The sequence below is a fragment of the Clinocottus analis genome, unplaced genomic scaffold (genome assembly GCF_023055335.1).
Source record: "Clinocottus analis isolate CAN_PGR_092001 unplaced genomic scaffold, fCliAna1.0.p SCAF_21, whole genome shotgun sequence".
NCBI classification, from domain to species: Eukaryota; Metazoa; Chordata; class Actinopteri; order Perciformes; family Cottidae; genus Clinocottus; species Clinocottus analis.
The window spans coordinates 11,610,257-11,637,575 of NW_027175943.1; the positions used below are offsets into that span (position 1 = coordinate 11,610,257).

Genomic DNA, 27,319 nt, shown 5'->3' on the forward strand with positions numbered 1-27,319 from the left:
TGTAACTTGTGTTACATCATTATGATTATTATAGACAAAAATAATAACATAAAAGTAACTAAAAGTGATAAAAGTAAAACGGTTACATCCAAATAATACTAGTACCTGGCAATACTACTTATTTATTAATACATTTACATCTAAAGGCATCTACTAAGATATTACCAGCATTATCACAGCAGACTGATAGTTTCTTTAACTGTTGAATTTGTTGCAATAAAAGAAATAACTAAAAAACACAGACTTTTCTTCCACTGCTTTTTTCTTAGTGAGGACATTAACGGATTCATAAAATATATCCTGCATACGTCGTATTTTCATTTATTCATAGTTTATCATATTATTTAGTAAATGGACAAAACAGGAAATGGAATGAAGCAAAACTCAAATGAGTAAAATTGCAATAAAAAAGAAAAATGTGACGAAAAATATGAAGTTTTTACCATGGAAGATTACCGACTACCATCAGTAACGCTCCTTTAAAGTCAGAATGTGGTCTGCTGAAACGTGAGCGCTATCTCCCAGCCCCATCTGTGCAGCCCTGATATTGACCCAACTTCCCTTTAGCAACTCTCTCTCTCTCTCTCTCTCTCTCTCTCTCTCTCTCTCTCGCTCTCCCCCACACACACTCTGTTGAAAAGCAAGGTGAGACCACACAAAGGACTAGTGTGAGAGCAGTCGGTCGAGCTGTGAAGTAAGAGAGAGAAAGAGAGAGAGTTGGAGAGAAAAAAAGACAGCAGAGGAAGGGACGATGTGTGCTGACCCAGACAACTGTTGAACTCTGAGATCTGCGACGACTTGCAAAAGAGAAGAAATCCGGAGGTGAGAGGAAATAAAGAGGGAAGTGCCACAGTACAAACAGAGCCTGAGGAAATCCAGAGGAGGGGACTGGTCCTCAGCTGGGAAAACTATTCTGGACGAAGGTGAGTGTTTCTCTCTCTCTGGACACTCTCATGCTCACAAACTTAAATTCAAGAATGTACGTAACGCTCAGCTGATGTGAACTCACAAAACAAGTATACTTGGAATGAAGAGCATATTCAAACTCCAGACATGCCTTCAAACTTTTTCCCTCTTGGTAAAGCGTCCCGTCAACCACATGACTTATAACGTGTTTATAACGATGGAAGCAACTCAACGGAGCTGCCGGTGAGTTTTTGGCAGCTCGGTGAATGTGTTTGCTCTCACCACAGTCTGAACCTTCGCTGGCGCTGCCATGGAAACTGTTTCATCACTGAACCCACAGTGTTGGCTCAATGCAGAAGGCACAAGTTGCTGCTTGGAGCTCCTCCACATGCACAAACATACATATAAATACACTCACCGACCACTCTATTAGGCACACCTGTGTAGAAATAGCTCATCAGCCAATCACAGGGCAGCAACTCAATGCATTTAAGCATCTCGACGTGGTGGAGACGGCTTGCTCAAGTTCAAACCGAGCATCAGAATGGGGAAGAAAGAGGATTTAAGTGACTTTGAAAGTGCCATGGTTGTTGGTGCCAGACGGCCTGGTCTGAGTATTTTAAAGGCTGCTGAACTTCTGGTTTCACACACAACCATCTCAGTGGAAAATAGCCAGTGGGCGGCAGTTGTGTGGACGATAATGCCTCGTTGATGTCAGAAGTCAGAGGTGATAGAAAGGAAACAGTAACTCAAAACACCACTCGTTACAACCGAGGTCTGTAGAGCACCATTGGTCCGATGAGTCTGGATTACAGCTGCGACATCCAGCTGGTCGGGTCAGAAAAGTAACTTTGACTTTGAAGCTGCCAAAGAAGAAAGACGAGAGCGGGAGGAGCAAAAAGCTGTTCTACTTGACACAAAGGCTGCTCAAGTCCAAACCCGCTCCAGGTATACCGGTTATCTGTTGTCCCATCAGCTCATTTGCAACGGCGGTAAACATTTGCTTACTCTGGTATTCAAATTATTACCAGGGAGTTGTCCTCATATCAGCACAACAGTGCCCTCGCAGAATGTGTGACCGCTGGTTTATTTACTGTGGTGAGGGGTTTGATTCCTTCAGAGATGCTGCAGAAGACAAGCTTCTACGTTTACAAGCGGTGTTGCAGACTCACAGGGGTCCTCCATCATCTTTTATTGAAGATTTGTATCTGCAGTACACTTCTTGTCACATGGGTCGTATTGTTCTGATAATTGAAGCCTACTTTTAACATTTGTTTTTTACTGATTAGAGGGCCTAAATCCATTTATTAGATCTATTTACAAAGTATTTCATAATGGGTATATGTGTTCAGTTACACATACATAAAACTGAAGGCGGGCCATCAGGTCTAATCAGTGCAAACTCATATGCAACAAGAAGTTCAACGTGCAAATGTGTGTGTGTGCGCTCTTGTCCTCAGATGGCGGTCTACACTGTAAAGGTAGCAACGGGTACATCAGAGTATTCAGGCACCAACAACTACGTCTTTGTGACCCTGGTGGGGGAGAACGGGGAGAGCGAGCGCACCGTGCTGGACAACCCCGGCCTGGACTTCTGTCGTGGAGCGGTGAGTGTGTGTGGAGTGATGATGACGAGCGATGCCGAGTGGACCGATGTGTGTTGGCCGGTATGACTCTCCTTCTCATCCCTTGGTCTCCGTCAGGTGGACCAGTACAAGGTGACCAGCCCTTCGCCTCTCGGCTCCCTGCTACTGGTCAGACTGGAGAAGCAGAGGTACTGGTTGGAAGATAACTGGTTCTGTCGCTACGTCACGGTGGAGCCTCCGGGTGGAGACAAAGTGCTGACTTTCCCGTGTTACCGCTGGCTTATAGGAGACGTCAAGGTGGAGATAAGAGAGGGAACAGGTAGGAAGGATTCTAGGGATTCAGTTGCCACTACTCACGGATGCAGAGGGACAAACGCCTCTTGACAGCCGAGCATCCAGGTCTATTTCGGTGCTGGCGCAAGGCCAATGACATGCAAATCCTGTATGTTTGTGTGTAAACAGATCATTCTTTCAGCTGCAACGGAACCTGCTATGAACCAGCATGAGCCTCGGTGGATGGAGTAGGCTAGACATGGCTAACTTGATATCCACGGTAGCGTGAGCTTGTTACCGTGTTCCAAGGTGGTCTTGTACGTGGATCATATATGCAATCTGTACGGCGGGACCATAGCAAGCCCTGCGCAGCAGGTTGAAAGGTGACTCTCGAGCGACACCCTAACAGCAGCCAAAACTACAAGTAGTGGTAAAACCCCCGATTACCTAGCCATTGTCCATTGCCGCTACATGCTCGACCAGGATTGGCTCAGTCCAGCGGCTAGTAACACAAACGAGGCTCAGACAGATGCAGTGGATTAGAATTAGTGTGCCCCATCGTCAATGACGGGGCTCCTGTATACATGCCTGCTTCAAAGAACTGTAAGTCCACGCCATGGATGCTGGAAGTAGAGAGGTCGTGACTCACTGCCATGGCCCCTCCCTAGTGTGCTAATGCACAGGTCAGGGTTTTTTTGTACTCGCGCTCGTCCCGCCCTCCCCCACAGCCATGAGCAAAAGGAGTAACCCTTTCAGACATGAATCAGACACAGACACAGCTTCACTCTCCTTCAGACCTGTCAAAATAGTACATGACATGTGGACGTCCATGCAGTCTTTGTTAATGTAGAAAAAGTCCAGCATCGTAGCGGTTTCGATGCGCTTTAGGAAGCAAGTTCACTGGACGCGCTTGTTGCTGGATGAACACCGCTGCTCTTTTACCAAGGCCTAGCTTTCCCATCATGCAATGCTAGACTGTTGGCGTCTCACCATTACTGTTTTTTGTGGCAAAATTATTAAGCAATGTGTCTGCACAAAACATTTTTTTGTACTGTAACACTAATATATCTCAAAATACAAATGTCTGGGCAGAGGAAGACCCTCCTGTTGGTTGGTGCCGCCCCTCTGACGTTGCCTCACGGGCCTCACGGGCCCCTGCAGGTCTGCATTGTTGCTTAAGGTGCACTTTCCCTCTGATTCTTGTGCAGCAAAGACGCTGAGAGACGACTCTCTACCCCAGCTGCTGGCACACAGGAAGACAGAGCTGCAGGAGAGACAGGCGACTTACAGGTCCGTGACACACGTAGCGACACAACAAGACTGGGTTGGATGTTATTTTTCTATTCATATTGGCGTCAGGCGGTGTGTCCCTGTCTTACAGATGGGTAACGTGGACCGCCGGGATGCCCCGATGTATTGATGCTGAAACAGAAGCAGATTTACCTCAAGACGTCCGCTTTGACAACGAGAAGAGGAGCGACTTTGAACATTCATTACATTATGCGTAGGTGGTGCACACACACACACACACACACACACACACACACACACACACACGCACGCCTGTCTACCCATACTTGTGAGGACCCCCCACTAACGACAGGCAATTGCTGCCCTCTAAACCTAACAATAACCAACCCGATGCAATGCATAGCCCCACCACTTAACCTAACCCTAATCAAAACCAAATTCTTAGCTTGACCTTAAAACCAAGTCTGAACCTTTAAAGAGTCTCTAAAGTAGTGTCTTCACAATGCATGAATATCCATACTACAAGGCTTTAAAACCGACACTGGTCCACCGCTTCTCCTACAATGTGCTGTCCAATCAGATGTGAAGGCCCACAATGTGATCAAGTATACGTGCACCTTGTCTTCCCATCAGCTTGCTCGAGCTGTCTCTGAAGAAGCTGGCCATCCGGTTCGGGAAGTCCTGGAGCGACCTGGACGATTTCAAACGGATCTTCTGGAAGCTGCGAAGCCCCATAGCTGGTGGGTAAATACCTGGCACAACCTCTTTTAGATTGGCTGGAGGACTCCCTGCCTCAATAATTATTGTCCTTGTTAACAAGATATACGGACTTGACAAGAAAGTACCTCAGATGGTGCAGATTGATCTGACATTGACCTTCAGGGTTAATTACTCATCCAGTATGTGTGTGTCTTTTACTCAGAGTACTGTATGGACCACTGGAAGGAGGACCGGTTCTTTGGCTATCAGTGTATGAACGGCTCCAACCCGAGGATGCTCCAGAGGTGCAAGAAGCTGCCAGACAACTTCCCTGTGCTACCAGACATGGTGCAGAGCTCCATGGCTCCCAGGACCAACCTGGACAAAGAACTCAAGGTGGAGAAAAATTGTCGCTACAAATAATTGTGACACAACAAGTACAGTAAACTGTCTGTTCATTCATCTCATACTCTCGGCTCCTTTTATGTTCACATTCTTCTCAATCTTCTACCTACCTCCTGTCCAGGCAGGTAATATCTACCTGTTGGACTTTGCCATCATGGACGGGGTTCCCACCAACACAATCAGAGGCAAACTTCAGTACATCGCTGCTCCACTCTGTCTCCTGTACCAACACCCAGACGACGGACTCATACCTATTGCTATACAGGTATTCACACCCATCATGCCCAGTAACGAACTCAACATGTCACTGATGTACATGCACACAATGGTTTAGAATGTTTTATTGGAGGATTCAATATTTTGTGAAAGTCTGCCAATATTGAATGAAAAACCTAAAAAGGACATCTGAGATTAGTGAATGCATTCTTAAAACACTGAAAATATACGAATATTGAATGAAAACCTGAAACTGTTGAATGTAAATCTAATAGAAAATATAGAAAAACCTGAAAAATTTGACTAAATTCTGGGGGGAAAAAACTAATTGCAGTTCATCATATGGTCTGGGAGATCCTACACATGTTCCCTTTAATGCGGTGGAACCTGACTGCCTGTAACGGTCCCACCTCCTCATCCCCAGCTGGAGCAGACTCCGGGCTTGGACACGGCCATATTCCTGCCCAAAGACCCGCCCCTGGCCTGGCTACTGGCTAAGATGTGGGTGCGTCACTCTGAGTTCCAGGTGTTCCAGCTGCTGTCTCACCTGCTCAGGACTCACCTGGTGATAGAGGTGTTTTGTGTGGCCACGCTGAGGCAGCTGCCTGCTGTGCACCCGATTTATAAGGTAAGTCTTATTATTCAGAACTGTAGTTTCCAGTTAGTCCTTGGCTCTGATTGGTTGTTTTTCTTTGGGTGCATCTTGCAAATGCCGTAAGGACCAATAAAAACAAGCAGAGGTACCTTGTTTTTTCACATATTATCTGTCTCATGTACTATCAGCATATAGTGAAAGTTTGCGTAAATATGACAAAAAGTTGTTTTCATAAAAATTACTAACCGCAACCAAGAGAACCAAGTGCGGGTCACATGGTACTTCTCCTCCATGTTTTTTCCAGACCTTGACTAATAACAGTTCATTGGTTGTTGCTATTCTTTAAGACTCTGTTCTGTGTCTTCCCGCTGCAGCTCCTGGCTCCTCATCTGCGTTACACTCTAGAGATCAACTGTAGGGGGCGCACTCAGCTCATCTCGCCTAACGGCATCTTCAAAAGGGTGTGTTACTGGGCCCTTAGCCTCCTCACAGACACATTATGCAGTTAGAAACAGTCTGACGGTGGTTGTGTGTGCAGGTTGTCTCTACGGGCGGTGACGGCCTGGTGATTCTGGCTCAGAGGGAGTACAAGGTGTTGACCTACCGATCCCTGCAGCCTCCTCATGACTTCCTTGACCGAGGCGTGTCCCAGCTCCCAAACTACTTCTACAGAGAACACAGTCTCATGCTGTGGGAGGCCATACTCAGGTATTACACCCTACACTCATACAAGCAACTCGCCGGGCACTACTGCTGGGTCCGCTGCTTTTTTCTTAAAGGGAAATTAGTGTCTTTATCTCCCATAATTTTTAAAATTCTGAAATGGAATATGTAAGTGCTTGGTAGTAGTTAACATATTTCACTATATTATATATACCAGTTGTACCAGATGCTCACTATCCACACTGGATACATCTATAAAAGAAATGTCTACAGCACACAGCTACCAGTCTATACTCGTGTCCTCCTATCTATACCCAGACACTTTAAAGTCATCACAGTATTAAAAAGCATAGATGCAGTTTCACTGCAGCTCATTTTATATCTGGATTTTAAAAACATTAACTATAAAAAGTACTTCGAATTAACTTAAAGTGACATTGAAATGGCTGTGGAACACAAATCAAGTTTTATATCATCAGCATAAAGAGATATTTTGTATGAAGACGTTCTGGATTTTCAGTGCATGTGGGTTAATTAATTTTTCAAACAAAATTGATGAAAAGAGAAAGCCATCATTAAAGCTGATGCGATATATAATAACTACTTTGTCACTGGGAACATTTATCATGTTAAGATATTAATTTTTGGGGTTTATTGAATAAAGTCCCGTTCACATTAGTTGCTGCTTCCTCTGCGTTTCAGTAAAAGTCAAATAAAGTACCAAGTATGTGTAACATAGTTTGCATTGTAAAATGTCTATCTTCATTAAATTAACCTTTGTTGAATGAATATACAAATCATTGGCTTGACCAGCAGGCCCGCAGAATGTAGACACTTTAATTTCCACTTCTGAAATATAATTAGAGAATTATGAGTCTTTGGGGTGGAAGATTGAGTTTTTGAACTGTTTACATGAGGTTTTATTAGATTCACATTTCTGTCCCAGGGATTATTAAACACACCATAACATGGAGTCTTGGTTTGGCTCGTCTAGATTTCTGTATGTTGGGTTGAGTTTCAAGTCTTTAGTGTCCATATCCTGCACACAAGCTCCCTTGAGGACACCACTGAGCTGCATTAAGCTGTGCCTCTTTCTCCAGTTTTGTCTCAGGGATGGTGGGCCTGTACTACCAGTCAGACCATGATGTGCAGGAGGACCTGGAGCTACAAGCCTGGATCAGAGACATCTCACTGGAAGGCTTCACAGAACTCCCCAACTTTGGTCGGTTATTAATATCCTGCATTTGTATCCTTATTGCCACCCAGGTAAAAAGCATTCTTCCAGCGGTCGATTTTTTTTTTATAAAGATCTTAACGGCACTATGTAGAGCTCAAAGAAGATCCTTGTGACGGTGGCCATTAAGTGAACTGCAGTCAGCCTCCTGTTGCTTGCACACTGAGTGTTATTACATCACAATCATATATCAAATTTAGAATAACGCTCCTATATTTTATTTGGACCATTGATTTTATTAGCTTGACGATTCAAAAATTGCTTTATTAAGTCCCGATACAAAGCAACAAAAACCAGATCCACGCCGCATAGCTAATGTACAGCCACCTAGCTAAGGTACAGCCAACTAGCTAAGGTACAGCCACCTAGCTAAGGTGCAGCCACCTAACTAAGGTACTGGCAAATAGCTATGGTACTGCCACCTAGCTAAGATACTGCCAACTAGCTAAGGTACAGCCACCTAGCTAAGGTGCAGCCACCTAGCTGAAGTACTGCCAACTAGCTATGGTTCAGCCACCTATCTAAGGTACAGCCACCTAGCTAAGGTACTGCTAACTAGCTAAGGTACAGCCACCTAGCTAAGGTACTGCCAACTAGCTAAGGTACTGCCAACTAGCTAAGGTACTGCCAACTAGCTAAGGTGCAGCCACCTAACTAAGGTACTGCCAACTAGCTATCGTACAGCCACCTAGCTAAGATACTGCCAACTAGCTAAGGTACAGCCACCTAGCTAAGGTGCAGCCACCAAGCTAAGGTACTGCTAACTAGCTATGGTACAGCCACCTAGCTAAGGTACAGCCAACTAGCTAAGGTACAGCCACCTAGCTAAGGTACCGCCACCTAGCTAAGGTACTGCCAACTAGCTAAGGTGCAGCCACCTAGCTAACCTTAGCTTAGCATAGATTACAGTTGGCTAGTAGGCCACCTCTGCCTTGCGTCTCACTTTTCAAGTAGATGTAGGCGGAGCTGTAGGGAGGTAAGGCACTTGGGAGCTAGCGTAACTATCACATCCTTCTGGTGTCTCCATATGTACCGCATGTCAAATTTATATGTAAGTTGCAGGAATCATTCAGATAAAGGGCCATCAGACATTATGCATAGTTTGTGCATGCAATTCTTGATGATGGATGTCTGCTCAGGTCTGCCCAATAAGCTCGGCACCAGAGAGGAACTCTCCACCCTGCTGTCAGTGGTCATCTTCCATAGCACCGTGCAGCACGCCGCCACCAACAACGGACAGGTGAGCACCATGAGTCACAGTCACATCCAACACAGAGGGGCTTTAACTCATTCTCTCTCTACTGATGTTTTTTTCCCCTCCCAGTTTGACTGGTGTGCCTGGGTCCCCAACACCCCCTGCACCATGAGACACCCTCCACCAACAGACAAGGATGCTGTCACCATGGAGATGATCATGGACACCCTTCCGGACGTCAGCCAGTCCTGTGTGCAGATGGCTATCACATGGCATCTGGGGCGGGCACAGCCAGATGCAGTGAGTCCATCTGTCTGGTTTATGTGGCAATAGATCATATATATTACATTCAACTTTTATTAGGCTGACGTTTCTGTTAGTGAAAGGGTCGGGTTTTGGGCAAGTGAGAAAAAAAATATTCTGGTCATCAATTTTCTCAGTCTGGACATAATAGTTTTCTCTGCTGTGTATATGATTTAAGAACAGGGCCCCATTGCTCATACGTGACTTAAAGTCGATCAAAGGCCCTATTATCCAGCTTAAATTGCAAATATTCACAGCGATTTGGCTGTGAATGCAGCATAACACCGCCGCCCCCGCTACAACACATAAGCATCGCAAAATATCAGACAAATTAAATGAGTCAGTGTTGGGAAAATGTATAGGCTAATTTTAAGTGCCTCATCACCCAAATCAATCAGATTGTAATTATTTAAATGTGCCTGCTGGCAGTAGAATATCAATTAATACATGCATAGGTATCATGGACTATATATGTGTATATTCAAGTGGGTGTAAATTACCATATAACTCAGAGTTTGAATATGTGTATCGGTGGATCAGTATGTATGTATTATTCATAATCAGAAATTCAATTGAAGCAGTGAAAAGAAATTGTGTGTGATTCTCTGTGTTCTTCTTATCATGACTCCGCCTTAATCATTTTCTACAATAATGATATGTATGGTGTACTAATAACACCGTCTTATAATTATGAGTGCTTTCAACACATCCATAAGTTCAACTATGTTGTACAAACATGTACCACTCGCAAAGAAGTGCAAGGCTGTGATCCACTCTGTGATCCAGTCTGCATACAGTATGTGAGACAGCCAATGCTCGGCTGGGTGTTAGAATAGATCTTGGTGATCTCAAATAACTCTTCTCTCCCTATAAAACTAATACAACTAATATCACTCCTTTATCAATGAGGAATGGAGCTGGTATTTTTGTCCGGTGGGAGTGGCCAGCTTATCTAGTGAATTTCACAAAGGGATCCAAACTTGCTTTGTGGAACCAAAAAGCCTGACCTGCGTCATCTTATCCTGAAAATTATCCGGCTAACTCAGTAAGCCAGATACGAGGAATAGGGCGCAGGTGAAAAGAAAAGTTTTGTGTTTGTTGTTGTAATACTCATTTTGGCCACAAGAGGCTGAATTGCACGACTATCCCATGTTATAAATAACACACGATACTTAACGTTTGTGTTTAGAGTGCTTGGATACATTAATTTCTAACCTGTTCTCAAGTCATAAACACTGGAGAGAAAACTATTTAGTTAACCAGACTTGTATTCTCCTGACTCCACAGTTGAGTCTCTTTACTCTCTCTTATTTATTCAAGACACAACCTTACAATAAAGGGGAATGGACTTTAATCTATTTGGAAAATAATTAACCAGCCTTGTGTCTTTTCAGGAACAAGGTGTCTGGTACTTCCTGTTTCCATAGGGACCATTGATGTCTACAAGCTGACAAAAAAAATCTGAAAATTAAAGCCAGACATGGTCTGCTAGAACCCAGAAAAATGTATTGTCACGATAAACACAGCTAATTATTTTTGTATTCGGCTTCACATTGCCGCTGATCTTTCAGACAACAAACATCATAATGTTCACGAATATTTTATAAACTATACGTACTGTGTGTTTCCTCCTGCCTAGATTCTTCTGGGCCAATACATAGAGGAGCACTTCACTGAGGGGCGGGCCCAAGAGCTGATTGACAGATTCACAGCAGAGCTGAAGGAGATTGAGAAGCACATCGCGAGTCAGAATGAAGGACTGGAGCTCCAGTACCTGTTCCTCCTGCCCAGCCGCATAGAGAACAGCATCACTATATAGAGAGACCAACGGATCTGTGTCAAAAAACATTCTCATTGCATCTACTGTAAACTACGGAAGCCCCGAGAGGCCAGTAAGAGAGAAATGAATACATTCTGGTTTTCCATTTTCTAAAGATTTTAACAGTGTGTAAATTAATCCCACGTTTCTTTTATTTTTGTGGGATTCATTTCTCACCATTTGCGTTTAGACCAAGATGGCAAACTCTGTTACTTCTTTCAAATTTGTTGAGTCCTATCAGGTAGTGGTGCGCTTCAGCCTCTTGTGTCCGACATGAGTATAGTACAATAACATTGTAATACCAAAGCCCTTTCGGTGCTTCCGTAATGTTGGAATAAACAGATACAATTTTTTAAAGTATTTTTCTTTCTATGAATATTAGACCTTTTATGATTTCTATGACATTAAATTGAACATCCAATGTGTGTAAAAGTCCACCGGAGGCCGTTTGGTTGTGTCCGGGCCACATCAACACCATATCTGCCACGGCATTGTTTAACCCTTCATTAGTGAAGCATTAAATGTACTATTTTGAGTGGAACGCTGGAGATAGAAAAATTGCTTTGGTCTCTGAAAACTTTACATTGGGTGGTCAACAGGGAAGAGGTCAAAGGTCATGGACCAGGGGTTGGTGGTCAGTCGAAAAACCGTGGAGGAGATTTTTGCAGCAGCTGTACACACACCGAGTTAAACTCTTTTTGTCAGTGCGCCCTATTCATTTTAATATTTAGACAATATTTTCATTTAAATGCATTTACCACATTATGATCTTATATTCTGGTGAAAATTGTTGATGTATTGAAAAGCTGGAAAGTCAAAAACAAAGAACTTTCAAGAAAAAAAACAATCTAATCTCATCACTGAGTTATGAACATACTTTTAATGTTTGAAACGGACAAATCAACGTTACAAATCAATGATTTCAAGCTAAAAGAAATCAACATGATTTGACCAACATCCCACACACAGACAGACACTCTTGTACAGTACAGTCAGGACAATAATTTACAGCCTTTTACATTTTTCAAGACAAAGAATCACGGAAACTCTGGAGAACAGCTATTTACGTTCCAGGTTTTTGTTTTAACAAATTCTGTCAAATCATTTCAGCACTTTTGGTGATCAGAGGTAGAATTAATCTCATTTTAAATAAACGGATCGGCCCTCGCACAGCGTCCCAACACTGCCGCTGGGCGCCCTTCAGTCCAGCAGGTGGCGCTAGTGCACCAGGTACTCCTGGAAAACAAGGAGACAAACAAAAGGCATCATTAACAGCAGCAAAAATTATATTTCATAAATGAATTTAATCATGAAATATACTGATGGATAGTTTTAAATAATGCTCATGATATTATTACCTAGACACATGCTCTGTTCCTTATTGTTGATCGTAATGTGTGTGATTTTATGTTCAATCCAGCAAGATTTTATTTGGGGGATTACATTTTCCGCCCCTTTTTTTCCTTTTTGGTGATTCTATATTAAAAACCTGATTGTCTCCTATTTGTTATTTTAAAAAGGACCATATCCTGCTGATATTCAGGTTCATGTTTGTGTTTCTACAAGAACATGTTCACGCGCTTTAATGTTCCAAAAACACATGTTTTCCTCACACCATCTGTCTGAATGCACCTGTATCCCCCCTCGTCCCCCCGTCCCCCTGAAACGCTCCGTTTAAGCGCCTGTCCCTTTAAGGTCAGTCTGTTGTAATTGGCTTGCGAGAAAAATATGGCGCACCTTTGCGAAGGTGAAGCTCTCAAGCCGTGGGCGGCACTTTAACGAGTGTGCCACAGGAAGGGGAGTCCAACCTGAGTGGCTTGTCGAGTCATCGGCTTTCTGATCTCGACACGAGAACCCCTTTGATGTCTCAACGCTTCCTAAAACCCACACTCACATCTGCCCGGTGCAAGGTCAACAGGGGTTTAACAAAACATTTAATTAATTTTTTTTTTTTAAAAAAAAAACACCAAATAGATGAAATCACCTTCTGCTTGTTGAGCTTCATCTGGCAGCACGAGAAGGCTGCAAACAGGATGTAGATACCGGCCGCTATGAAGCAGTTGTAGCCCACCTTGTTGTAGAGGGCGTAGATCCTGTCGGGGTTCTCACTGAGGGGTGAGGACACAATGCAGCATTAAAAACCTATCAAGAAGTGCACATTTAACAAAAAACAAAACACTTAAAAGCACTGTTTCGATATGGGAATGTTACCATTAAAGAAACTGTGTGTTAAAAGGTGCAACGTGTTAAGATCTGGACAGAATTTCAGTTTAGGCTTCAGTGCTGACGCTGCACAGATAGCTACTGAAATGGGGGCATTAAGCAGCTAGCCGTGCTGACCAGCAAGCAGCGCTAACCAGCTAGCAGCGCTAACCAGCTAGCCGCTGCCCGTCTCGTAATACTACTTGTAGCCTGAGACGCGACAATGAGACTGTGTAGTGTTAAGTATGTCATCGGGCCAACAGTGGAGGACGAAGGCGTGAACGTTATAAGATAGCGGTATTGTTTGGAGCGGATCCTTTGCTGCTTTTGCACTACGAGCAGCAGCGTTGCTGGCTCCGTTGTCGGCAAGTAGCTGTTGGAAGCGAACGCAGCATCAGAGTTTTAGTCATTTTTGTTGACTTTTGCGTATTGTCGGCCTGCTGTTAGTTTGGGGTTTGGCTTTTGACTGGAACTTGTGTTCACCCGGCATAGAGGTGAGACGGCGGCCCCTTAACCCCAGCCAGATCTAGCCGACTGGCCCTCTAAGCAGAGCTGCGGACGAGGCATCAAGCCTCCGAGCGGCCGAGTAGATCTGGAGTGAGGTGCGACAGTGAAAGCCTCACTCATGGAAGATGTCCTCCGACACGGGCACGTCCTCAATCAGCACTGCTGAATGGGTGGAGAAGAAAATCCCCAGCATGGCCTGAGGAAGAGGAGGGAGACTCTTAACTGAAGGGCACACTTTAGTCAGAGGAAGATGAAGATACTGAACGAACAACATTTGAGGCTCTGTATGTGATGAAGACCAGGAATCAGGAATCATACCCTAATAACTCATCCAAAGAATGATTTGTCAATGTCAATATTTCATGACACCAGAATCAGAATCGTTTTATTGCCACGTAAGTTATTACAAACGAGGAATTTGTCTTGGCGGAGGGTGCATCATAAAACACAACAACAACAAGGAACATTTAACTGTACAAGTGAAAGTATAAAATTTGGATAAAAAAACAAGTAAATCAAATCATCAAATTAATTTGACCAAACTTGATTAATTCATGGACAACATGCAGGCAGTGTAGAGAACAGTTCACTTAAAAAAAGACGACAGAAGAACAATATCTAGCTTTAAAAAAACTAATGATTGTATTTTTTTTATTCATAAAAAAACTAAAAAATAACCGTATCACGTTGACGTGCTCTGACTTGTTCCTGCAGTAACTCCGTTTGAGCGCAGCTGGTTCAGTTTTATGGTGATTTTGGAAGTTGTAATTTTGTATATTTAATGTCAACGCGAGAACAAATTAAACCCGCGCGTTGTCTCCTTTCGACACGGTTTTAGATGGAGAAAAAAATCCATGCATGATGACCGAGAATGAAAACAAATTCAAAGTAAAGCAAGAGAATCCCACTCACCAACATTATAACGCCCCACGAGCTCAACACGATCCCGCACGCGGCGAGTTTGGGTCCGCAGATCAAGCCACGCATGATTTAAACTCTGTTTTGCGACAAAAGAAAGTTGACTTGCTGGCCCGACATCGGTCACTTGTCCTGTCAGATGACTGTGACTAAAACCCGGAAGTGTTGGCGAGGCTGAGAGTCGAGTTCATTGAAAAACTTTTTTTTTTTTTTTAAGTTAATTACTGGCTTAAAAGTCAAGGCAAGTCAAATCAAATTGTTATGTAAATATGCCGATTCATATATATTTGATTTGGTGGTTTAATGACAAAAAGACAGAGAGGCTCCCATTAGACTTTTAAAACGTTTATTGGTGTCAGAAAGTCTGCGCGTGAGCTCTTTGAGAAGTTTTTCACCTAAATTGTCCGGATGTAAACGTATGCACCACGTGAGTTTGCGATCCTATGTCACGTGACTTTCCTATCGGTGATGCTGCATTCATGTAATGTCTGTAGTGGGAGAGAACAAGAAAACGTACTGTTTATTCACGCGTTATTTTAAAGTGGTCACACTTTGGTTGATAACTCAAATATTTAGCTTTGTTATGAATAGTTTCAAAGTGAATGCAGATACACACTGTGCATATATGCAAACAAAATAGCTGAATGGATGAAGTTGAATATGTTATTCTGTTCGGATGTAACAGCTGCTGGTGTATTTAGCCTGCTCGTATATACTGGTTTAAACGACACAACGACGACGCGGTATTAAGTCCATACGCTGCCTTCAAGTACCGTCGGAATTACTATAATATTCAGTCCAAGCACAACAATTTTCACAGTTTCTCTTTATCCTTCTTTACGTTGTTGCTTTGTGTACTGACTTTTTTTTAAACTCACTGTTGTAGTTTACTGGCATGTGCTAAAGTTGTAAGTAAAGTAAAAAAAGAAAAAAACCAGGTCCTTTAAAAAATAGTGCCTTCGGACAAGTTCTCGTTATATTGTAAAAACATATATTCCCAGTTTATTTACAGAACTGTGAAAGTATTAAATACAAGTTCAGTTCTGAACACGGTCCACTTCAATTTAGTCTACAAGACGTAATAGTCTCGTTGGCGTTGAAATGGGGACTACGGTTTCGTCAAATGTGACATCTGAGTTTGAATAAAATTGAATAAAAATAAAAAGATTTGAATCAAATTGATTTATATAATTTGGTAAACCAACACAAACTTTGGTGGTATTGAACGGGGGAGGCATGCACCCGCTCATCATCTGATGCTATGAGTGGTTTTATGTGTTTTCACATGTTGTTTTCTACTGCCCCATATGTATGTGTGCCATATATCAGTGTCTGATTCTGTAAAGCTGATTCCAAAAAACAAATCCAAAGATCATGATAATATTGTAGAATACAACGAAAACACACTCTTGTTGGGATAGAAATTTATATGGCTGCTATAATTTCTGCAAACCACCAGATGTCACTGTTCTGTGTGATGCGTTCAAGGCCTCTAGTTTTCAGTTTTTCCCAATGGCTTTCAAAAACAAGATTAATTGAAACCACTTAAATGTACATCTAAATATCAGCCCCTTGAAAATTGACCATTAATGTCATCATTGGGTTCCTCCTTTTATTTTTTACATTTCTAAATCTTACTGTCTGTATGTTTAGTGTACTATTGTTTTTAATACAAGAAACCCCAAAGCCCACTGTTGCGCAAATGAAGAGCATCACTGAACGTGAAAATTACGAGGAGACCTTGAAGGCGGCACTCTCCTTGTTGTATTCCGCGCTGTTTGTCTCCAGTTGTAACGTTTTTACAGCAGATACAAATAAACTTTCATAGTAAAATGCAGCTTTTGGTTCAAAAGTTGGACTTCTCCGGGCTCCGACGTGCTGTACGCGGCGGAAGAGGAGATTTCTAGACACCCTGTTCCATCTGGAGGAGCACCACATGCTAACTGTCCTAGCTAGCGCTACAATTAGCGTCGTAGCAGCGGTTCCGTCCACTTGACGGTGTCACTGAGGCTCGTAGACTATAAAGACTACACACAGTCCATGGTACCACCTATATCCGCACAATGACCTCCGCTTCCACTAAAGTAAGTCATTTTTTACAAACGAACTACTGAGGAGTAGTTTTCCGCTGCAGTTAACGAGGTCGGAATAATATGAAGCTCGTTATATATTACTTTCAACGTATACAAACGCTCGAGCCCCTTGGTATGTTTCCCGCCGCCGCTCGCGGAAGCATGAATTGTGAATGAAAGGTCACCGCCCCGTTGGGATATGGATTCAGGGAAGTCGGCTCTTTGATCAGTTTCAAAGTGTGTTTCCATTCAGCTTCTTTTATTAACTGTGCACGCGAGAATCTGCGTGTATGTTCTCACGTTGTTGGAGCAAATCCCTGCTGTTAATAGCGACGCAGTGATACTCATGGAACTTGGTCACGCATGGCTATACTGTTAGTTTGTCAACATACTTTTGTTTATGTAGTCGATCCCTCGCACTGTGCATCATTCCCCGTGGATTGATGCACACTTCCAGACGGGTGAAGCCGATAAGGAAGTGTCAAACTTCAAACCAGCATTTTTTAATTATTCTAATGACCAGCAGGGGGCGACTCCTCTGGTTGTATAGAAGTCTATAAGAAAATGACTCTACTTCTTTCTTGATTTATTCCCTCAGTAAACATTATAAACATGAGTTCATGTCTCACTCTCTAGTTTCAAGTCTTCTTCAATACAGCATGATGTTCATTTAGTAAATTATGGTCATTTAGAGTCAAATAGACCATAAAGCAGGGTATACTTTAGGGCGGGCTTACTGTGACTGACAGATCACTGCCGCTATCAGAGCTGTATGCAGGTTCCAAATATGGTAACTTCTGTTTATTGTTTGCCACAGTTGTATTCCGAGATGGCGAAATTGCGAAACTCAAGATTTTATAGTGACAGTCCACAAACCAATGGGTGACATCACGATGAATACACTCACTTCTTATATAAAGTCGATGCATACTCCATGGAACTACATTTCCAGTTACTCAAGTCTTGCGTTACCAGACACTGTGTCCGGTTTTAAAGCTTAAGTGTGTGTTCCACAGGTTGGGGAGATCTTCTCTGCAGCTGGAGCTGCCTTCACCAAACTAGGAGAGCTCACCATGCAGCTCCACCCAGTGGCGGACTCCAGCCCTGCAGGGTAACGCACTCCCCAAAATTATTGTACATATTAACGATGAATGAAGGGTTTGCAGGTGTGTTGAGGCCGCTAACCCATGTGGCTGCTCTTCTTAGTGCACATCCTCCCTCCAGCGGTCAGGCGAAGGGCACTGTAAAGAGAAAGCTGTACGAAGACGGGGCTCTGCCCGCATCCACGGACGGGCCCAAGAAGGTCATCAAGAAAACGCTTGCCGCTGTTACCGGGAAAGGCACTCCGACCGGCATTGCTGTGCCCAAAGCTCAGGTCATTGTGACATCAGGACTACAAGGTTCCCCCTCCAGGCAGCCCACGCTGAAGAAACAGAAGACCGCAGGTGAGTCGGGAAAACTGCAAGTTTACTATGACCCGTCATCCCTGCAACGTAAAACTTATTCTTCATCAAACCTGACAATTAAACAAAAACATAGAATCCACACATTGTTTCTTTTACTCCTGGGTGAACAATGTTGATCAGCAATCGATCTCCATCTGGCACAAAATATAGTGTTTGTGTGTGTGCCTGTGTATCTATAAATAAAACAAATAAATCTATGAATACATTTTATATATAGTATTTGGAGGAAGTAGTGCATGTGTTAATATATATATATATATATATATATATATATATATATATATATATATATATATATATATATATATATATATATATATATATATATTCCAAAATGCTGACAACAACCTACGGACTTCATTGTGAGCCGTTTTATGTCAGAACTATTTTCTGTCTTACATTTTTTTGTAATGCTTTTAGGACAACTGCTCTTTTTATTGTGATGTTTTACAATATCTACAAGCACATGTTTTTCTTGTGTGTGTGTGTGTGTGCGTGTGTGTGTGTGTGTGTGTGTGTGTGTGTGTGTGTGTGTGTGTGTGTGTGTGTGTGTGTGTAGACGTGACGCTCAGTGCTCTCAATGACTCCGATGTCAATAGTGATCTTGTGGACATCGAGGGACTGGGTGAAGGCTCCAACTCCAAAAAACTCAACAACTTTGATCAAGGTGAAGTTCATGAAGGCATCACACAGAGGGGGTTGATGTGGGAGGAGTTTTGAGGACAGCTGTTCTATTCACAGCATTCTGCCCCGCCCATTTCTGCCCCACTAAACAAAATGGTATTGTTTCTGGTACATCGCCTAGTAGCGCCAGTAACAGTGAATTATATTTGGGAACTTTCCTTAGCTACCTTGCTACTTGCTAGTAAACACAGACAGACAGGCAGTTTACTAAACCAACAGACTGGTTTAGTCAGACAGACAGCTAGCTATCGCCAAAATTGGTAGTTCTTGATTACATTTCATCCTATTATATATTTAGGACTCCATGGATTAAACATGCAGATCTCTGTCTACTTCTGCAGTAAATTCCCATTTGGATATTTGGATAAACCAATCACATATTTTGTATCTAAATGGTTACTTTCTCACCTTTTTTTTAGAAATGAATAAAATGTAATGGCAGCTTTTTGAAAGCATAAAAAGAGATTAAGGCAGACATGTGCAATTATTTGAGTTTGCTTCGCAAAATAATCTCAATTCCACTATGAATCTAATAAAACATTGTGTTTGTGTCAAAGCCTGATAGCTCAGCTTCCTCTGTCACAGAGCTCCATTGTAATCCAGAAACTATTAGAAGCACATTAATGTCGCACTGATTTACATGTTTCTTTCATGTTCCTTTATTACCATTAACAATTGTATTGTGACTCAACAAACAGCATCCTGCTGCCACAAATACTCACCAAAGCACTAAAAGTGTATCAATCCGATGCTGAAAATGATGTCTAACACATACACTACTTCCTCCTGTAACGTTTGTTTAAAACTATAGTGACTCGCTTTTTCCAGAAGTTTCTGAGCATAAAAAGAAAAAATGAAACCATACATCTGCGAGGCTCAGACCGTGACTAACTTCAGACTTGTGTTGTTTTGTGTCCCCACAGATAACCTGAACCTGGACTCAAGCCTCATCATGAACCCCGGTGACCTTCCTTTGCTCTCCCGCTGACCTTTGACCTCCCGTAGACTTGAAATGACGGACTAAATTACGATAATGAGGGCAAAGTTGTGATGAACTGGAGTCTGAGCCAGAAGCTGCCGAGCACTCACATTGGAGTAAATGTAGTCGTAATGTGTTGTAGGACTCTTATCCAATCCAGCACTTCACACTGAGAGACTTGTTGCCACGATCAGAATCATGTTGGATCATGTAAACGCATTGTTTTTTTTACTGAAATAATTTTGAATTGAGACCATTCTCTCTCCTCTTTATTGACTTTTGCTTCAAAAGAACATCCGGAAAATCCCAAAAGAGAGACTTTATGCCACGAGGAAGCTGTTCTAACATTCCTACTTCCTGTGTTTCTTTAAAGAGAAGCCAGGAAAACAAACACCGCAGCAGAGAAAGCTCGGCTGCATCAACCAGATGAAATGCTTTCCATCCAGAAAGGTTGGAAAGCAGATGTTTGTCATTTTTCTATTTCATGTTCAATTCGGTCGTGCAGCATTCTGCTAATGTTTGTATTAGCAGGTGTTCACACAAGTTTGTGTTTGGGTCAAACATATTGTAGAAGTTGTGAGAGTATTTAGAACAACAAAGAGTGATTGGTTCTGGTATATTTTCAGTGTATTGGACGCAGTTACTTAATTCTTTCCTTCTTCTGAACTTGCCAGTAAACTAAACTACAAACTATCCATCGGGGGCAGCGCTAGTTCAGCAACCGCTCGTCTGCAAAGTAAAATAATAATAGTTTTTGTCAGTGGAGTCATGTGTCTTTGAAGCGAGCATAGCAGCTTCAGTTCCTCGTCAGAAACCTCTGTCTGACGGCGAGGTGGTGAAACTATTCTAAATGTAGAGCTTAAACTGATTGATTGGTTTATTACGTTTTATTATGTCACTCACATGCTGGTACTCCTGTTTCTCTAAACTCCATCTACTGTAGAACATGAAGTACCTCATACAACCCCACCACAAAAAATCCAAACTACAACCGAAATATTAATTCAGAATAATAAGTAGTTGCTACTTATATTTAAGTTAAGAGCTGGTATCTACAACATATCTCGTTGTCTTCAATAGATTGAGTTATTGCACTTTGAATAAACGCACAGAGCGCTCAGTGCGTGGGGGCGGAGCTTTGGGGCTCTGCAGGCTCGGGCGTGTCGTTGGCAGCGGCCCGTCGACTGCACCGTTTTGCTGCTGTATCCCGGAGATAGCCCGCTAACGCTACTACCTCTTCACTTCCCTGGAGTCGACGAGTACGAGCGGGTAGCCAACAGGAACAGGAGCCAGTCGGCCATTGCAGCTCTGAATGGTGTAAGTTCTTCCCAAGCTAACGGATATTTTGAACTGAGGCTACCGATGATAATAAAGTAAAAGTCCTGCATTCAAATTCTTTTAAAGTGTGTATTGAGCCTTTTGTTTATTATAGGATACAATGTGTTTCAATATTAAAAATAAAAATGTCATATCTAAACATCTGTTTGGGGCCGCAGACAGCTGCCCCACGATAAAATGTCTATCTACATTGGTGGAAGGTGGAGCCTTCAATTCTAATATGAAGCTGGATATTCTAATGAATAATGATTCATAAATGTAACATTCTGGGAGTCAAATCTGAAACGGCAACATAACTAGTAACATTTATCTTGTAAATTAAATTAGGGTACAATGAGTGAGAATAGCAAACATTTGTTCTGTGGTGATGTAAACATGATAAAGCTGTTTGGGGCCCTTTAAGAGGGGCCCTTGATTGAAAGACGAGGAGCAGGAGGAGGAAGCCACTCGCCGGTGTCTGTCTGAAGTACATGACTCCTCTGAAGCTCACTGGTTAGCATGGTGGTGCTCATTTATTTCTCTTTTCTCACAAACAGAAATGCTAAAAGCACGACCAATGTCACTGAATTAGTGTCGGTTTCAGGACAAAACTTGTAACCAGCCAGTAGCTAAAACGTCATTAATACAGTTTGTAAATACTCACAGGTTTCATATCAGGATATTGATCCATCTTCCTGAAAGCACTCGCTCTGCTTCTTGTCCTATGTTTCCATAGCTATTGCAATCGTATCAAAATCCATATTTAAACTTATAACATTCTGAACATTAAAGTAGAAATGCAATAAGTGATTTATGTGTTTCTTCTCTAGGTTTTCAAATAGCCCGCGGGGGAATAAAAAAAAGAGCTGTGTTATGGTTTTAGCATTTTTCCAATTAGTTGCAATGTAAGTACAACTACATGTCAACTAAAGTAAATCACCAAAATCATTATGTGGCCATTTCTGCCTGTTCAATTTGATAATGCAATAATACAATAATACACAATAGTAACAGACTGACACATGAACATCGTCATTGTTTAAGCAGGAGTTTAGGCCAACAGAAACCACATTTCTGTTTGTATTAATTTACATATTTACACACAAAATGTTCAGTGAATATGTTGGCCATGTACAGTATTAGTTGTGTTACAAAGTTATTGTGCTAATAAATGTTCTATGGCATGTTTAACTGGTTGACAACTAAATGTGATGAATCAGCCATCGGATTCTTTTCATTTCAGTCCAATATGAAAGTAAAGCTTGATCATCATGTCTGACAACAGAGTAAATGACTTCCACTGACGAAGACCCTGAGGTGGGGTTGAAAGCCCAGGTATAGTAAGTAGACTTTGATAAAACATGTTTAAAGCCTCGTGTGGCTCTGCTGACATTTTAATGAAATGATACATGTTCATTTAGACAATGAAAATGTACAATATTCATACTGATCAGATGCTTGCTGGCTATGTGAGATGCACATGTATGTACTAGTTGTGTATGCACGTCATAGTTTAGTAGAAAGAAGTGCTCAAACATCAAAGGATCAGACATTTATATTTTTTATATTTCAACTTTTATTAACAGTCAGTGTAAGAGTCGCTATCCAGTCATACCTTTGTCAGCATTTAAAGACCGATTATTAATAAATGACAGTGCAGACGAGGTACACATCCATTTGATGATGATGATAATGATATGTACTTCATCTCGTGGTGATGAAGAGGAGCGTCTGGCGGCAGCAGCACATATCATACTGGCAATGCAGAGCTACCAGTAATGATGTGCTGCTACAGCCCGACACACAGCGCTCGCCTCAGATATTCATGTTCACTGAATACTTACAGATTATGGTGTTTTATGACGATCAGTAACACACCAGGTTTGGTCCATCTCCACAAACGGCCACTAAAGTCACATGATCAGATAAACAAACCCACACACACACATACACAAAGAACACTTTCACTGATCAGAAGGGCTGCACGGTTGGGTCCGTATTTATTCTGGATGATTCATCTTCTACCAGATTAAGTTGAACTGTAACTGAAGTAAACATTTACAGAATCGGAACTTGCTGCGACTGTTTTTCCCAGCAGGTTGACGTGTCAAACAGAAAAAATAAAACAACTATTTACTACAGGTCAGAACATTTGGCATTTTCTTATAAATCTTTGTTACTTCTGCACCCAAATTAGAGTACTTATTAATATTATATATATATATATATATATATATATATATATATTACCACAGTAGAACAGAAAAACTATTGATGAGAAGTAGGGAAAAAACCTATATGGATATATATATTTAAAGAATGCAATTCCCCATTTTTATTGTTATTTAGTATTTGAAACGATTTCATTGAAATGTCCCCTAAACTGTTTGTTAATCCAGGTTCACAATTTATTAATCACACTTTAGTACCGCATTACTTTTTAATTTTTCTTATGCTACAATACAAAAATGTAATGTTCCCTTTAACAAATCATTTAGCCAATTATCTCATTTAATCAACATCATTCCTTTAAAACAAGAGACAGCATCGGCCAATCACAAGTTCAGGTTTATTCTACTTTTGCAGTCGTGTATCAGTGACCACCAACCATCACCTGTTCCATCCAGACGGCTGCTTGTGCGGACAGCTGGCTCAGCGTGGTGTTCATGCTCAAGCTGACACACACACACACACACACACACACACACACCGAAACACTCTGAAGTTCTGATTGTTACTGATAAAAATATATTTAAAAAATGTTCATGTTGCTACTACAACACCAGAGTAGATACCTTTTTCAATATGTGTTTCTTCAAACCCTTTTTAACAAAATAAACCGGAGTCCAGCAGCAGTAATGGGAGCAGCATCAGCCGGTGCACTGGGAGCTGTTCCCAGTGTGTTGTTGGGAATCCCAGGGCTCACGGTGGCAGCACATAATGATTTGGAGTGATTCAGCACAAAATCTGCAAAACATGATGTGCTGCTAGAGCGCACCCTGGACACCGAGACCAGGAGTCCATCAGCTTCCTGCTGCGGCTGAAACACATCGGTTCAACAGTTTAACACCAGACAGGGACACGGTGCCATTTGTCATTTTATTTAGGAAACTGTTTAAATTTCATAAAACCACCTAAACATCTTAATTTAAATGTATAAGACATGCATATTAGCTTCAGATTTCTTCAAAAAGAGATTCTCTTGGCTTCAGTGGAACAATCAATAGTAAATGACAGAATTAATGTATTTTATTGAACAGTTTTTTTTTTATTATTCTGTATCATTTGTATGGGAATAATAACAAAATGGGTGAAGAGGACAAAATGGAGGAAGAAAAAAAAAGGAGGAAGGACTGGAAGTGAAGAGGAGATGAGACACACTGCTTATCTGCTTCCAGAGCTGCTGGAGAACAACGCTTATGTTCACAACTATACTGTGTGATTACAATCGTGACAGGCCATGACTTTAGCTTTCTTTTCCTGCAGTTGTGTTTAATCAGCAATAAAAATACTTTTGCTGGGGATTAACCTGCTCAATTTTTCAGGCCCAAAATTCCTGCTATTGTACTTTTATTAACACCTAACACAAACCAACTGAATTACATCAGAAAGCTGTACAAATGAAATGTAACATGCATAGGTATGATGCCTGTGATGAACCGCCATGCTGACAGAAACAACACCAGATATAAAAGGCAGAAACTGTCCACAACATTTCCTATAACACTGATGTGTGGATCTATTCCTGATGATGTGTTCTGTCTCCAGACATTAAACACATCTCAACTAAATATTTTTTATTGACGAGACTATTTGATTAGTTAACAGTGTAAAAGTGTCATATCGTCCTGCCGCGATTTCAAGATACTGCAGTAATTTTTTTCAATCTTCTTTCAGTGTCTTAGCCAAACTCTGACATGTGGACACGTGTGATGGAGCTAAAATGAGTTTTTCTGTCCCGAAAATTTCATATTTTAAAGAACCCAACATGAAGAGAATAAAAATGACCTATGGGAGAAAAGGTGAGCAGCATCTCCCCTCCTGAGGGTCACACTCAGATCTCTGGAGAGAAAGATGAGTTAGTGGCACAGATTGGCCGGTCACTTCTTGATGATGTGGCTCAGACTCAGTTTAAGTACCTCTTATTATGCTTCTTGTCATATTGCTTAACACAGTGGACCTCACAGAGCGCAACATCTGTTATGTTATATGTTTTATTAACCGATTCCTCGTTTGTTCTGTAGAACTGAAGTGTCCACCAAAGTGAGCTCTTTTAACTGCAGGTTTCATTTGATCAAAGATATTCTATTAACATGACATAAAAGCAGAGACAAGGCAGAACACAACACACCCCATGGATTAAAAATCACACGATCAGAATGACCTAAACACAAGAAAAGCCAGTAAATGGATTGGATTCCCAGGCAAAGTGATTCCATGAGCAGCCATATTAAAGCCACATAACCAGGGAAAAGCAGCCAGAGCTGAGCCACGAGAGCAGAACGAGGCGGTTCCACCAGACAACTGGAGGAGGTTCTAAAGGGAACCATGTTCACACCAACAACACTACAGTTTTACACTGAGGTTAAAGCAGAACCTTGTCCGCTCTGGAACATAAACGTGTAAACAAGAGCCATAAAACTGTTGTTTTTAAACTGGAGTACTATCAGTTATGGTGAATGATATGATATGGGTAAAATCCTGGCTATTTTATTTTTATTCAGATTTGATATGGCAATATTGGCATAAATTGTGACATAGTACATTTTCTGGCAAATCAATTAATACATATTTCGTGGATAAAAGCCCAGAGTTTGTTTTTGAATACTGGACAAATCAAGTCACACATTTCAATAATTACAACATTTTATAAATATCCAGGACTATCTTACATCTTATCTCCCTAATTTGATTTTAAAAGGGTAGACACTGTGGTGTGAAAACAATATGATGGTTTGTTTATTTTTGATTTGATTTTGTGTGAAGGACATCACTGCAATAAAACATATTGATAAAGCTTACATTTCTTGAAGTGTCAGAAAATAGTGAAAACAAAAAGCTGCTCATCCTGGTGTTCAGAGTCCGAGTATCAGATGTGTGTTTTGGCCAACAGTCCAAACCCAAACATACATGTTTGACATCTTAGCTTGATAAATGAAACTAACTAACCATTGTTTTTATTATTAATTAATCTGCACATTTTCTTTCTTGATAAATTCAATTATGGTGAAGTCTTAACATTTATAATGATATAAAATGCTCACATTTAGGGGACTGGAACCAAATATTGTTTTGCATAAACATCTATCAATAATCAGATTGTTTCTAATTAAAATTGACTAATAAATTAATTGACTATTGTTTCCACACTAAAATACCACATATAAATAACTCATTTTCTAAAAGTAAAGCTGACACAAAGTTTGAGGGCAAGAGAGGAAGGAATCATGGCCTGTGAGCACCACACCCGAGTGACATTTTTACTTTGAGAAAAGTTGGATTTAAATGGTAAAAATGCTCAAATAAATCAAATGATTACCACAAATGAGATTCTATGAAATCAAATACATGAAAAAAAATCTGATCAAGAATTTAAAACCAGAGGAGGAGGAGGGGGGCAACATTTCAGACAAATCAGACAAGATGAAGGGGGGAAAAGCAGCTGAGCCTCGTGGAGCCACACAGTCAATCAGAAAGAGCTGCTGAGGGACGCTGATTGGATTCCAAAACAAGAGGTCATGTCAGCAGAGAGAGCGGCGAGCAGACCCCAACCTACAGCCTCACGCAGGGAAAGAAAAAAAACATAGAGAGACGAAGGAGGGGTGAGGGTGAGAGAGAGAGAGGGAGAGATGGCAACTAAAAGTGTAGTGGAGGCAAAGGAAGGAGAAAGAGGCAACGCAGAGCTGAGAGGAGCTGAGTGGCCGGCTTCTCTCTCCATTCACAGCAACAGAGGCCATTTTAAATGCTTTACAGAAAGAAAGAAAAAAAAGAAAAAAGATTCACTTACCGTCTGCTGCTGGGATCACAAA

General features: G+C 41.6%; 3 protein-coding genes across 3 annotated transcripts; 2 read left to right on the forward strand and 1 right to left on the reverse strand.

The window, feature by feature from the left end:
• The first annotated feature begins 673 nt into the window (after positions 1-673).
• On the forward strand, positions 674-12,609 carry alox12 (arachidonate 12-lipoxygenase). The gene is made up of 15 exons (XM_068588099.1): positions 674-923; positions 2,367-2,513; positions 2,610-2,811; positions 3,974-4,055; positions 4,147-4,269; positions 4,650-4,756; positions 4,939-5,111; positions 5,242-5,385; positions 5,761-5,964; positions 6,306-6,392; positions 6,470-6,639; positions 7,695-7,816; positions 8,968-9,068; positions 9,153-9,323; positions 10,966-12,609. Exons 2-15 carry the CDS (start codon positions 2,367-2,369, stop codon positions 11,143-11,145), a joined length of 2,013 nt encoding a protein of 670 aa, XP_068444200.1. The 5' UTR covers positions 674-923; the 3' UTR covers positions 11,146-12,609.
• rnaseka (ribonuclease, RNase K a) lies at positions 11,913-14,903 on the reverse strand. Its single transcript, XM_068588100.1, has 4 exons — positions 14,767-14,903; positions 13,971-14,050; positions 13,130-13,253; positions 11,913-12,381 (listed from the first exon to the last, which is right to left on the reverse strand). The coding sequence occupies exons 1-4, from the start codon at positions 14,839-14,841 to the stop codon at positions 12,364-12,366; spliced, it is 297 nt and encodes a 98-aa protein (XP_068444201.1). The 5' UTR covers positions 14,842-14,903; the 3' UTR covers positions 11,913-12,363.
• Positions 14,904-16,526: 1,623 nt separating this feature from the next.
• Positions 16,527-21,333, forward strand: zgc:92664 (uncharacterized protein LOC436695 homolog). Its single transcript, XM_068587882.1, has 5 exons — positions 16,527-16,856; positions 17,861-17,955; positions 18,051-18,289; positions 18,870-18,977; positions 19,918-21,333. Exons 1-5 carry the CDS (start codon positions 16,836-16,838, stop codon positions 19,980-19,982), a joined length of 528 nt encoding a protein of 175 aa, XP_068443983.1. The 5' UTR covers positions 16,527-16,835; the 3' UTR covers positions 19,983-21,333.
• The last annotated feature ends 5,986 nt before the right edge of the window (positions 21,334-27,319 follow it).